Source organism: Chelon labrosus (assembly GCF_963514085.1).
Source record: "Chelon labrosus genome assembly, chromosome: 10".
Taxonomy (NCBI): Eukaryota; Metazoa; Chordata; class Actinopteri; order Mugiliformes; family Mugilidae; genus Chelon; species Chelon labrosus.
Window position 1 is genome coordinate 5,500,898 of NC_140360.1, and position 14,416 is coordinate 5,515,313.

General features: G+C 42.7%; 1 protein-coding gene across 1 annotated transcript in view; it reads left to right on the forward strand.

Annotated features, from left to right (window-relative positions):
- Positions 1-7,985: 7,985 nt before the first annotated feature.
- Positions 7,986-14,416, forward strand: part of plch2a (phospholipase C, eta 2a) — a gene marked incomplete at its 5' end in the record, with an annotated part of 59,631 nt that continues 53,200 nt past the window's right edge. Inside the window, 2 exons of the mRNA XM_084553349.1 lie at positions 7,986-8,181; positions 11,102-11,299. Of these exons, the coding sequence (XP_084409475.1) occupies positions 7,986-8,181; positions 11,102-11,299 (394 nt within the window). The remainder of the gene's footprint in view (positions 8,182-11,101; positions 11,300-14,416) is intronic.

Consider the following 14,416-nt stretch of genomic DNA (forward strand, 5'->3'; position numbering starts at 1 on the left):
CATCTGTCTGATCTTCTCCAATTATACGCACCCTCCCGTACTCTCAGATCCCTCTCGGCCACCCAACCTATTGCACCACCTGCCCTACTCTTCCACTCAGCTCCTCCACGCCTTTGGAACATTCTCCCACCTCGCATTTGAAACAAAGACAAATCTGCTTTTATTTACATTGCATTGCATGTTTTATCCTTATGATGTTTTATGGAAGGTGAACTCAAGTGCTCTGACAGGCGCCCACAGATAAAATGTGTTATTATTATTATTATTATTAAAATCATCACTCAATTAAATTACCACCTTTCTGATGCTGCTTCAGCATTTTTCTACAAGTGAATGTTTAATGCTTATCAGACATTGTTGTAAATGTTGCAGCCACCCAGTAAGTTTTCCTTTGAAAACAAAAAGCAGAATATGTATAACTTGTTTTGAAAATGAAACTCTTCGTCTGGAACGCATTTCTCGTGTCTTTGCCCCTTCCGGGCATAAACATTATTGCAGTGCTGATTATTTTCCTTCTTCTGAATGTTCCATCCTGCAGGTGAACACACTGTTCTCAATTAGTTTGACACAGCTTGCCGTGTCAAAGCCTTGATAAACTGCTACAAGTCTGATCAGGGGGATGAGATGACGCTCCTGGTATTTGCGTAGGGATGTTATAACCTCTGGTTGTTGTTGTCATGCTAATGGATTTAATGAGCTTTTGCATGGATGTGAGCGAGTGCAGTTAGCGCACCTTATCCAGCTGATAGGAGAACGCTTCTCGAGTGCCGCCCTCTCCGTCCTAATGTGGAGCGCAGCTTCAGAACGAGGGCAATGACAGCTTCTCCATGGCTCACAGCCACGTATGTGGGACATGGAGTCGTGTGTTTTGAGGGGTGAAATTACTCAAAATGTGTGTTTGCCTGTGAATAGCAGGAACATTAGAGCGTGCAGAGACACTTGAGTGTGTGTGAATGAGAAAAGCATTGGCTTTCAGTGGGATTTAGTCACCGCACACGCCGCTCTTCTCCAAATCTACCTCGCAGATTTTCTTTTGTTTGGCCAGGGAGTCACTACAAAAATAAGCAGTTGCTGATGCAATGCTTGATGGAATGACAAAAGAATTACTCACATTCAGACCCTATTTAAAATAACCAGGTCATATCATTGCAAACACTAATCATATGGAAAAAGTAAGGAGTTTGGCTCTGGAAACTCTGGACTTGCAGAGTTTCCTGAAGATGTTTCGCCACTAATCCGACTAGCTTCGTCAGTTCTAAGGGACCGGTTGGGAGTTGAGGTTTAAACATCTGTGGGTGTAGTCCATTAGAAACTTGCTTGACTTGTTTCTGTTAACGACCAGATACGTTGCCCCTGTCCTCTTTTCCCATAATGAATGGCGCTCTAACGACCCATTATCAGTCAGAGTCTCCAGTTTCAAGGTGTGAAAGGGGGTGAAAGTTCTTTGGGGACAGAAGTTAAGAGTCTATTCTAAACTCATATCAGTTTAAACAAAGACACACAAGGCCATGCACATCTCCACGAAAAATCTAAAATACATTATTTATTGGTGAGGTAGCACCAATAAATAAAAACCAATAAATAAAAAGGCTGTTATGTAAAGAAGTTTGTCCTCGCTCCATGGGCTGCGAGACCCAAGTTTCAATGCTCGAAAAAACCACACCTGGGCCGTGATAAGGGTCTGTGATATATAATCTGTTAAGGTTTGCCTTGCACTGGTCAATTTCTATCAGTTTAAAGTGAAATGTAAACTCTGACGGCCTGAAATCAGTGCTGGCGCCATTCATTTTTCCTCAGAGTTTTCCTGCCAATATGGCGGCGTCAACAAAAAAAGTCATGAGACACCCGGAGCTCTATACAACGGTTTTTAACGTTAGAAGATCATTTATGTTGACCTGGCACCGGCAGCGTTCATCAGCTAAGCCCTTAATGACATACAAATGACACTTCTGTTCTCATGGAGGCTTATAGCAGCACGCAGTGATGCCAACTCCCTCCCCCGGTTCAATATGGCGTCTCAGTGGGTTGTGTAAAATGTGTTGTCTGACGGTAGAAAGCACTGAAAACCCAACAACTGCGCTGCAAACTGTAGCCAAGCCACCGTGTGTGCTTGAAGCTAAAAATATAAACAGTCCATTTCTGTTTGGAGTGTCGATGTGAGGGTGGTAATGAGACAGTCAACAGAAGAAATCAACCTGAGCCGTGGTTTTTGTTTGATTTTAAAAAGGCTGAATGGACGCTGAGAATACCAGACAATGAATTCTCCTACTTTCTATGTGAGAGCAACTTGCTGATTTATTCATTATGTTTGGACTACGGGTGTACAGCGCTGTAATGACTGTTGTTGATGTCTCTTTCATCATGTCATTGCTCGGTAGTAGTTGATGTGAATACAGTGGTGACAGCTTTTTGCAGGTGCGTCGCAGGGAGGCGAAACTCTGTGAATAAAAGTAAGGGCAAAACTAGATAAACAGATAAACTCTGTTGAAAAAAGGAAAAGCTGTTTACGCCAACGTGTCTTTACTCTTTTGTTCCTCGCCTGCTCGTCCTTTTTCTCACGCCTGGCCATGAGGCTTTCTTTCTGAGAACGTGATCTCAGGCTTTACTCGGTTCTGCTCCAGAGGAATCTCTCATAGGCGTATGAAGCCCTTAGGTTCACCACCCTCTGGATGCTATCTCTTGTTTTGTACTCCCTGGTTTTTCCATTTACCTCTTCACCCGTACAGACACAAAGCCATTTTCCTCACAAATTACATTTTCATGCAATCTTGTTTTTTTCAGACCTAAAGGCACGCTTTGCATTAAAATGAAAGACTTTTTCCCTTTGTTTTTTGCTTCAAATATTAATATTCATTCATATATTTGCCGGCGTTATCAGGAGCACGGTGGAGGTGACACCATGCTTGAGCATCGCTAACTGGGAGAGCTACACAGATCAGCCACAACATTAAAACCACTGACAGGAGAAGTAAATAGCATTGACCATCTTGTGACAATTCAATGTTCTGCTGGGAAACTTTTGGACCTGGTATTTATTGGTGTGGACGTTACTTAGACATGTAGCACCCACCTAGACCAGACCAGGCACCCCAGGCTGCTTCCTGCTGGGGACGGCTGCATATAAAAATGGTTTAGGAACAACTCAAAAAAACATGAAGAACAGCACAATTTGTTGACCTGGCCTCCAAATTCACTAGATCCCAAACTGATCAAGTATCTGTGGGATGGTCCACAGAGGCCCCTCCCCTCAAAGACCCCCCCACTAACAACATTGTGTTGCCAGATGCCACAGGACACCCTCAGAAGGCCCATATCCATTCTCTGTTGAGTCACAGCTGTTTTGGAGGCACAAGGGAGACACAATATTAAGAAGGTGTTCACAATGTTACGCTTGATCATTGTATATCCAGTATATTAGTACTTTACAACTCCAGTGTCCGAGTTCATGTGCAGTGACAATAACCACATATAGTATTCCACCTTGGGTGATAATAACACACCTCATCATCTGAGCTAATAAACATTAAGGTATAATGTTCAGGTATTAAGACATACTGACACACACAGCAGACCCCTGCAGCAATACAGTGGTGATGATTTCATTAAATGGAGCCTATAAGTGTTGTTGTTCAGGAATGAAAATCCTTTAAAGTGTTCCCATTGCACACGATCAAATATGTCCTTGATCAGTCTCTAGCACTATGTGGCGGTATATAGTGTGCACTATAACTGTAACAATGGATTTTGCACCGTCTCTGCAATTTATCCAGCCTTCCCAACTTCTACTTGTGTATCAATAATCTGTTGTAGCTTTGTAGTTTGCTCAAATTCAGGTGCTGCCAGAGCGTATACGAGCTCCACGAGAATCTGTCTGGCGCAACAAGTGCAAAGACACACAAGGAAAAAAAAAAAGGAAAAAAGAGAAACTATATTACTCTTGGAGTAAGTGTATTGTATATGCGTGAGTAGTAAGTGTCAATTGGCACATACAGATGATTGTTTGTGCGTGTGTTGCTGTGTCTACAATTAGCAGTAAAAGCATTTACCAGATTGACGACGGGATTTCAAAGAGAAACCATCTGTGCACGCAAGCATGTGCAGGTTGTTGTGTGTTTGTGCACATGAGAAGGCTTCAAGGGATTCGGCTGCAGCTAATCTTCCGCACAGACTCCACACTGACTCACACAAGCACACACACACACACACACACACACACATGCAGCAAGCGGTTGTTGTGCCCCTGCAGAGCTAAGCAGCAGGCCTTAGCTTCCTTGGTGCCACAGTTGCCATCTGGCTGCTTCAGATGCTTTGGTAACTCCACACCAGGGTCCTGCTCTTTCATCCAGCAGGACCAAGTCAACTGAGCTAAGAGAGACAAATAGCTCTCACAGTCCCGCGGCGCACATGCGGCAATGCAGACCTCTTCCCTTGTTCTTGCTCAAAAATAATATGTATTCATGCACTGCATATGCTCGGATCTTGTTTGCTCCATCTTACTAGTACCAGCTTGGATGCATTGCATTCTCCGTGGCATAGATTTAACAAGGAGACATTCCTTAGAAAATGTGGTCCATATTAACAAGATAGAATCGTTTATAATATCCCAAAGGTGCTCTGTTGGGTCGAGATCTGGTGATGGAGGTATTTGAATACAGTGAACTCATTGTTGTGTTGAAGAAACCAATTTGAGATTATTTTTAGCTTTGAGACGTGGAGTGTTATCATTGCTGGAAGTAGCCCTCAGAGCTAGTAGCCGTTCAGGACAAACCTTAAGGGCTTCCACATTTTTTTTTTTTTACATCGTATTTAATTGTTTGTTCCCATCACAAACTTAAAACCTTTCATGTAATAAGCAGAAATAATTCCAAGAGCACAAAGGAATTATAAATCCCACAGACTGAGGCTGGTCTGGCCTTAATATGTCCTGTGCCCATGCCGAGCTTGATGTAATATCCTGTTCCTGTTATTTATAGCTGCCAAGAGGGAGTTGATTGCTCTCTCTCTCTGTTTCACTCTCTCTCACACACACACACTCAAACCTTTCTATCTTCGTGAGGACCTTCCATTGGCATCAAGCATTCCTTAGCCTTTGACCCCAGCCCTAACCGTGATCTAAGTGTAACCTTTACACAGAAACTAAAGTCTTAGTGGCCCCACAGCGTTAGTATCCCACAAGAGTTTGGCGCCCACAGCTTAATAAACACAATAACACACACACACACACACACACACACACACACACAGACACATGCACCCTCTAGGAACTTTTGAGACTGTGAATTTATTCTTTCAGCTGTAAATCTCAAATGACTATGGATGCATCTCTCTAGGTTTTCACCTAAAATTGAGTTTTTTATTTGTTCCACTCTGCTTATATCTAGTAGACGAGCATGTCTTTGGACGGTGGGAGGAAGCTGGCGTACCTGGAGAGAACCCACGCAGACACAGGGAGAACATGCAAACTCCCGAATGATCAATTTATTCCACAAATTCTTTATTCTTTCACGTTTAATTGATTAAAAAACGAGACGTCCGGTTTGCTTCAGACCTCAGCAAAAGTCCAGCAACATCTCATCTCTGGCCTGAGGTGTTTTTCCCATCAGCCATCTGCGGTTGCCTTTTAAACATCTATCCTCACCTTTAATGTTCTTTTTCTGTAGAGGTACAGTAATTAAATGATAAAAGGCAGAGATCCCTACATTCCTCAGGGAGTGTTCACACATCTTGTCAGCAGTAATCAGACTGGAAGGTGACCAGTGTCTCCACTTTATTGGTCAACTCTGCACCCTCTCACTGGCTGCCTGACTCCAGAGGCAGTTGTTACGACTACAAGCAGATTTACAGAGACAGTTTCTTCCAGCGACTTTAACCACCTTGGCTTTGGCCTACTTGCCAGTGGCCTACTTAGACCTAGTAGACATACATTCTACGTACGTTGACACGTTTCAGTGTTGGATCTTCTATGTGCAGAATCAGTTTGATTTCTACATATTTTACAAAATCATGTTGTTGCACTTGAATGTTATGGTCAACATTAAAATAACAACCATCTTTTAGATTTTTCTTTTACAGTTATTATTTTGAAAATTGACCAAACACTTTGTCCAGATCTGTCCTTTGCATGACCATAACAACATATAGCACGAGTCTTTGTCACAGGAGAGCTGTCAGCTGTTATTAACTATCACTGTATGTCCATTTATCATAACATCCGGACGCACAGGAGGAATAACGTGACAGTTTATACCAGTAAATGTTGTAAAACTATTGTAAACGTCTAGCCTGAAGCTAGTGGAACGAGGGTGGATGCTTGGAACAAAATGTCCTAAAGAACGGTGAAATTAAGGAGATTATTGTGGGTTTTAGGAAGGGTTCTGGTAAGACCACACAACACCCACTAAACACTGAAGAGGTGGAGAGGGTTGACAGCATCAAGTTCCTGGGAATCCACATAACCCAAGCCCTCACACGATTAAGAAAATCCAACTAAGGTTCTTCTTCTTTAACAAGATCAAACAGGCCAGACTTCCCACTCTGGACGCTGCTGGAGAATCCTGTGTGACTGTGCCAGCTGCACCAGATCTGGACACTGTGTATCCTCGCCGCCAACCCAAATGGAGGTAGCAGAAACTGTAAAGCCCCGACCCTCCCCAGCCTACAGTCTGCTGGTCCCCTTTGCCATCAGGGAAAAGATGCAAGACTATTGGAGCATGAACTAACAGACTGAGGAACAGCTTCTTCCCCGGAGCTGCAGCCTACACTCATCTGCGAAATAACTCTTGTATTGTTGGGTCAATACCTGCAGGTATCAGTATCTAGAGGGGGTTGTCCACGAACTGGAGGATTAGATCACTGGTGCATTGACCACATGCTGAAGTGTCCGTGAGCAAGACACTGAAGTTGCTCCTGATGCATGGCACTGGTGTGTGATAGTGTGTCTGTAAAGGGCTTTGAGTACAATTAGGCAGAAAAACGCTATTTACTAAATCTTTTGGTTATGTTTATTTTTGAAAATAAATTGTGTCTCACTGTGCTGTGTCACCACATGTCCTATGTCTTATGGGGATCTCTATTATATTTAGATAGATTTATCTGAAGCCTAAACAAGGTGCATGTGTCTGAAAACAGCTGTAATTTGCTACTGCTATGGTTTGTCCACAACCTCAGAATCAGAAAAATATTCAGCCATGTTGCAAAAAACTAGCAGTAGCAAATTACAGGTAAACAAGCGTGGGTCGTGGGTGTGCACGGCGCTCAGAGATGTCATCGTTCAGCTCAGAAGACATCAATCTACAGACCCCGGATGATGATCAAAGGTAACTCCAGACTCAACGGGGAATAGCACTAGCGTACGATAACAAAATATTGGTGAAATGAACAAATGTTGCGGCAGATAATGCGTTATTTAGAAGCTGCATTTCGGTGCCCCAGTCACTCCCACTATATGCATATACGCTGATCTAATTATCTCTGAACGACTACAAATTACACAAAAGTTTTATGGGTGAGTAAATAAGGTCCAAGTTGTAAAAAACAGTAGTTCCCCTTCAATGTCTTCTGTGTAATTTTTGCACTTTTGTTTTCGCAAATTCACCCTGAGGGCCATATTGGACCCTGCGAGGATCTGGTTTTGAGCCGCGAGCCGTATGTTTGACAGCCCAGGTTTAATAGCAGTGTTTACTAGTTGTTAACGGCTATTGTTGCAGATTTCACGTTACCCACGTTTTCAATGTGCGCCTGAATGCGACGCAGGTGTGCGCACGTGCCTGAACTACCTTAATGAGATGCGGCAAAGTTGTCTCGTGAGTCGATTCGCGTCCTGGATACGTGGATGTTGACGGTTGCGAGCGTACTGCAATATGTTTTATTGTTTTTTATTTGTTTGTTTTTTTTAAGCCAACAGTAAATGTGAAATAATTTATCGAATTGTATTTAATCTTTATTTGGGGGGCATTTTTAATGAGGCGCCTGGGAGTTGAGTTGTTATGCCACAGATTCCAAGCGTCCACGATTCGGCGTCTCTGTGGTATCTCAAGGACAAGTCGTCAAAAATACTCATTTACGCCACTTGGTCCAGGGTGTGCAATCGAGTGAAGAGTAAACCCAACGTATTTCTTGAAAACAGATTCTCAAAATGTCCGCCTGGCCGAAATGTCAAAACAGCCCGGCCCCGAGGCCACGGTGAGTTCCCCAGCGGTGTTATTCCTCCTCCTCCTCCTCCTCCTTCCTTCTCTTGGCTATAATAGGTCTCTATTCCAAACTCCATTAGAAATTCTGACAATTTTATACTTTTTATCTGCATACATAGCTGAGAGAATGTGATATTATTGAACTCGTTTTGTAAATGATCCTCGGATAAATCGGCTTTTGAAAACATCCAAGAAGCAATATTTATATTGCATTTTAATACTTTTATACTGATATTCCTCAGCTTGCTTCTTGCAAGGTGCCACTGTAGAGAGATCTGGGGGTAACGAGTTGCTGGTGAATGTTTGAGAGTCTTTTTCTAATTGAACACAGCATCCTGATGATTCAGTTTCTTCCTTCGTTAATGGGTGCACAGCAGTGGTGACAAGAAAAAGGAAATGAGTCAAGAGTCCTTGTCTCTGTCCTCTGGTTTGCTGACACAGACTGGCTGCTCTTTGGCCTGGACTATTCTCTGGGATTTTTCAGTAGAGTTTGAGAAGATGTTTGTTTCTTTTTGTCACTGATCAATGGTGTTTTCCCAAAAACTCATACCTTGGAGATGACACAGTTTCTGTTCTATAGAAAGTCTACTGATTGTGATCGTGCAGACTTGTCCTCTCTTTTAAACGTGGGCTCATCTTTTCCCTCTTTTGTGACTCCACTCAGATACACAAGGTTTTCGAGCAGCCTTTTATATTATGTGAATTACCCGGCTGAAATCTTCATGTGTGAAAGGTGTTCTGCAGAGGTGCCATGTAGCACGTTGGTGTGAAATGTGTCGTGATGCTGCATCCGGAGAAATGCACGTGCAAGGCGTTCATTTGGTGACAGTCCATTTGTGTAGTGATTGGTTGGTATATTTTGTTTTGTTTAGCGCTCGGGCATTCATGTTCACAAGTGTTGCTAAAGTCCAGGTTAAGAAGAAGAAGAGACTTTCAGGTGTTTTGTTTTGGGTTTTGGGAGACGGCAAGAGAAGGATCTGATAAAGCCACGGACCGCAGACCTGGAGTGGGAGTGGGAGTGTTGCTGTACAGGGCTCCTTACTAAAAGTCATGAGAAAGAGCTCCAGTGTCTGCATCTTCTTTAAGAGTACACCCGGGGCGCTTACACGTGCGCCAAAGGTTTTTCCTGGATTTTAGAAAGAGTCGTTTGTGTCCTTGTCATACTTGGCTAATTATTTTCTCATTATTCTTATTAATCTTGTGCCTCGGAACCCTTGCGTCTTAATTTGGAAATTAAACAATAACGTTGTGTGCATAATCCAGTTAATTAATTTAGAGCCGCGGGATGCTAATCCTGTTTTGTAGTGTCTGTAACAAAGTCTCCTACCTAGTTGTAAACGTCATTAAGAAGAGTAAAACATGAACATGAATATATTAGACAAAGGCCTTTGGTTGGTTGCCTTTCAATCATCTTCTGTAACCGCTTGTCCTGTGAAGGGTCGCAGGAGGGGCTGGAGCCTATCCCAGCTGTAATCGGGCGAGAGGCGGGGTCCACCCTGGACAGGTCTCCAGTCTATCACAGGGCTAACACAGAGAGACAGACAACCATTCACACTCACACCTACGGCCAATTTAGAATCACCAGTGATCCTAACCAGCATGTCTTTGGATGGTGGGAGGGAGCTGGAGAACCTGGAGAGAACCCACGCAGACACAATGAGAACATGCAAACTCCACACAGGAAGGAACCAGTCGGCTCATGGATTCGAACCCGGAACCTTCTTGCTGTGAGGCATCAGTGCTAATCCTTTCATTAGGATTTTGAGGAGAAATATTTGACAGAATAAAATATACAGACAAAGCAGAATGAGACACAAAATATACGTTGGTATGCACCACATCACTTTCTCAAAGAAGCTGAAATTTTCGGAGCGATGCTGAGATCGAGTGGGATTAAGTGGCTTAATGCCAACTAATCTTAATACCATAGCACAGCGCGCACATGATGATCTAGGAGAATATATTCAAGATAAGCAAAGGCTTAAAAAAAATTGTTATTGTGTTGAAGTTCTTGCAGAGACAGTAAATTTTGGTGAAGTTTGAAAAGCTTGTGAACTTAAATGTTATTCACGTACTCGATAAACTAAGAAGCCCCTTTAGAGGACGCACTCTCCAATATCAACCATCTACTTGACCGTTAACTGCTCGTGACCTTGTTGATTAGCGTCCTGACGTGTCTCTGTCTCTTTTCCTCTGTGTCAACGCGTTTCACTCCCCGCATGTAGTAAATCTCCTAGACCGGGATTACCGCTTCCTTAGGGATTTAGGATTTCTGCCCGCCCAACACATGTTGTACAGTTACCGGTGTGCTCCCGCCATGCTTCCCCGTCCTGTCTGCTCTCCAGCCGCAGTCTCTCTTTCATTGAGAGCCAGCCGTTTTTTTTATTTTTTGTTTTCTTCTGCGCTACAGATGAACGCTAGCTTGGGGAAAGAAAAATAAAGAAATGACGGCACCGCATGAAGACAGATTGTAGCTTTGGAAGTTGCATCTTTTTTTCCCGAGATTGACAAATATTGAGGAGGAGGAGGAGGAGGTGGTGGTGGTGCAGTAAGCAGGTTTGCTGGGGCAATAACAGACAGATTATGGACCAATTGTTGACACTATGTGCAGACTGAGAGGATTTTTCCTGTGGACTTTTTCTGTGTGGATTCTGCTTTGAACAAAGAAAGGAAACTGTTTGCAGTTGATACTTGTAATTATACCATCAAAAGCAAAGGATTACCCCCATTTATTCCAAAGCACTTGACATATACAGACGTTTAGCGTTCCTAATTTACCCAAAGCTCTTTTTTTATTCTCCAATGAATTGTGCGTGAGAACATCCCTTTGACTTTTATGCAGCAACAAGAGCAGCCTCAGTGATTCTAAATGAGCAAATCCAAGGCGAATAGCTTTTTCCTTATCGGCCCGATGTCCGCCGCCCGGATGCATTCTCCCGGCACGAGGGCCACCGGAGACAAGCCTGGACCCCTGGTTAAAGGAGCTTTTTCCCCGGACAGGGGCAAACAGAAGGAGCTGGAGGAGGCTTCTCTGTCCCGGGTGGTGGAGGAGTTCTTCTGGATAGGCGGCAGCATTGTGGCTTTTTCAAAGTGGAGGCTTGGCTACATGGGTAAGCGGAGTCGGATACACTTTTTTGTTGTTGTTTGGTTAAAATGAACTTTTTCCCGGTCAGTTCTGGTCACTGGGCTTTTGGGAAAGCTGTCAATCAAACCTTGGTGTGAAGCAAACTAGAGCAAAGACTTTTGTAGCTTTTAGAAATCAAAGGCCGAATTGCAATGAATCGATTTGCTGTTGGTATCTTCCTCTCCAGGCGGGCACGGTGTAATAAGTAGGAGACGTAGACTGTGGTCTGGTTTTGTTTGAATCCTCCCTGGACTTTGTCAGTTCATTAGGTCCATTTAAAGAGACCCAATCTAATACCTGCATTATATTTCCGCGCGGACACCTCCCTTTCATGTCTTGTCAGTATTCATTACACGGCTGATTTGCAGCCTAATAATTCTAATATTGCCAGTGAGTTATTTCTTCCCGAGCTCCTTGTGCCACTCGGGATAACACACATTTACATAAAAGAAGCATTAAAGTGCAGCCGCCGGAATTGTTAATAAGAAGTCATTGCGAACACAAACTCCAATGCAACAATGAAATTACAAGTCTGAAAACACTTCTAGAAAGGTTGGCTATTGCATATATATATATATATATATATATATATATATATATATACGGCTTTCGTGGATGTCTGCAAAATCAATACCAGCCACAGAATAAAACTCTTCTTTGTGATCCTCAAGCAACTAAGTGTAATGATGATATTTTCTTTGGCTTTTATTATTGTGGCAGTATAGCTGAGGTCAGGGCCAGGGTCTTTATTGAAACAAGGGAAAAGAACTTATCTTGTTCGTGTCCTTCATGTTATGTCTATTAGCGTTTAGATGCTACATGACCTTTGCCTGTGCAAACGTTCACACAATATGATGTTAACTATTGTACTGCAGCCTCTTTCTGTACAGCTGCAGCTAGATATCAGTGTGGACTATTATTACATGTGTTATCTTTCCACCCTACATTTAGACGTTTATATTGATCCTTCATATGTTCTACAACGCAGGTGATTTCCAGCGTTGCACCCATACCCTACGTTCCCACTAAAGCAATCGTGTGCGTGTTGCGTTGCTCAGGGACATTTCCACTGCGCAGGTTGTTCTTCACACTATGGCCGTGTCAGACTTCATTATGCATGCAACTGGCCATCTGCACCATGGAGTCACCTGAGTATATGTGTGTGTGGCTGCAACATATGGCCTCCAGACAATCCCCCCCCCAAGGCTTAACCTGGTGCCCTGACACAGGAGGGTAGTTAACTCCACCTCCTTGGCCCATATTCTGACTGCAGCAGAAGGTCAGCAGCCACCCAGATCACCCGCTGCCGTGTCAGTGACGTGACACCTGTATATATATATATATATATATATATATATCTCATACCTGTGTATATGTTACCTGTGGTCTGCTGGTTCAACAGCAGCTATGTCCTCCAGCTGGACTGCTAATGCCTGCTGAATTCTGTCTGACGTCATAAAAGAGTTGTTTAAGTATGTTTAAAGCATTTAAATCTAATAATGGCATGTCTGCATTAACGGTATATATATATTTTTTTGTCTTAACATTAATCACGCTGTAATTGGTCTCTGAATTAAATGTTTTTTATAGCACTTTCCTACATTAAAAGTACCATCTACATGATCACTTCTCTTCATCTAAAGTGAATATTTTATCCAGGATTTGAGTGTTATTATTATGATTATTATTTGTTACTTTTTGTTCATCCATTTCCATATCGAGCGCTTCTCCACATCCACACTTTAAATTGGATGGCGTAACCATGGCAACAAACCCAGACCCCCACCGGTAAAGAGTGTATAGTGTACACAGCCTCTCTGTGTCTCCTGCTCCACTTTTCTTTCTCCCTCTCTACCTCTATAGGCTCCTGTACAGTGTGTGCTGCTGATTTGTCTTTGTTCAGTCTGTTAGCGGCATCTGCCAGTATTTATTTATTTATTTATTTATTTATTTATTTATTTGGTTGTTTTTAATATTTTTTCAGGCGACAACAGTTAATCCCTTTTGTCTCTGTCTAAAATTATAACCCGCGTCCGTCTCTTACCTTCATCATAGCTGTTTCTATTTTGATGTTTCTGAGGATAATTTGCTCAATTTGTAAGTGACGTCCGAATCAATTTAAAAAAATAATAATAATTATAGACCGACTTAAATCTAAGTCCTTTAATATGTCAATGGCCGGCAATCTGCTGGTCTGGTAAAGGACTGCACCTCACTAACACTGACAGGCAGAGGTGCCATGCTGGAATTAGCCCTAATAACGATTCTTGAGATCAGCTCTCTTCAATTTGCTAAAACTGTTTACTTATTATTGTAATTATTGCCATGAAACGATGAGCCTGCATACATATTTGCAATACTGGAAGTAAAATCCTCCATCACGAGCTCCTCTCTGACTTTTGGCATTGCACCAGTTGTCGTCTTTTAGCACTGTAGCTAACACTGTAGCTGAGCTTGTGAATTCTCTTCTTTTCTGCATGGGTCAATAGACCGGCCCCTGTGTGCTGCTCACTCTCACTCTTCCTGAGCAACAACCCCTGGTTGGTTTGGCCACTGACACGTCTGATAAAGGCTATCCAGGCAACAAGCATGACTTGAAATTGAAACCAATGCAGAATGAAATTCTACTGAGGGTTTGCTAGCTGCTGGCTGTAAAAACACCCCTGGCTCCACTAGAATCAAAGAGCCTGAACTACTCCCATCACTTGAAGTGGTTATAGAGACATTAGCTGCAGATATCTTTTTGCATAATTCCAAAATTGAGTAGATGTTTGACCTCAAATGGAGGTCAGTTACAGAGCAAGGCTGGGTTGATAGTTATTTCTGATCTGGGATGATTATGGATGAGGCAGGTCACGAGGGTAATTTACCAGTGAACTTGAATGTCATGCACATTATTTGGATTGATGGTGGTATAATGACTGGTATTCTGTCTGCATGTGTTGGTGGGTTAGGTAAGATATTTTCCACATAGAGTCTGGCTGGTTTTCATTAGGTTTTCATTCAACTTAATTATGGTTTTGAAATGACCTTCAAGGCATTCCTTTATTCATATTTCCAATTGTAATGCAATTTCAGAATTTAGTAAAATCTGAACGCTGAA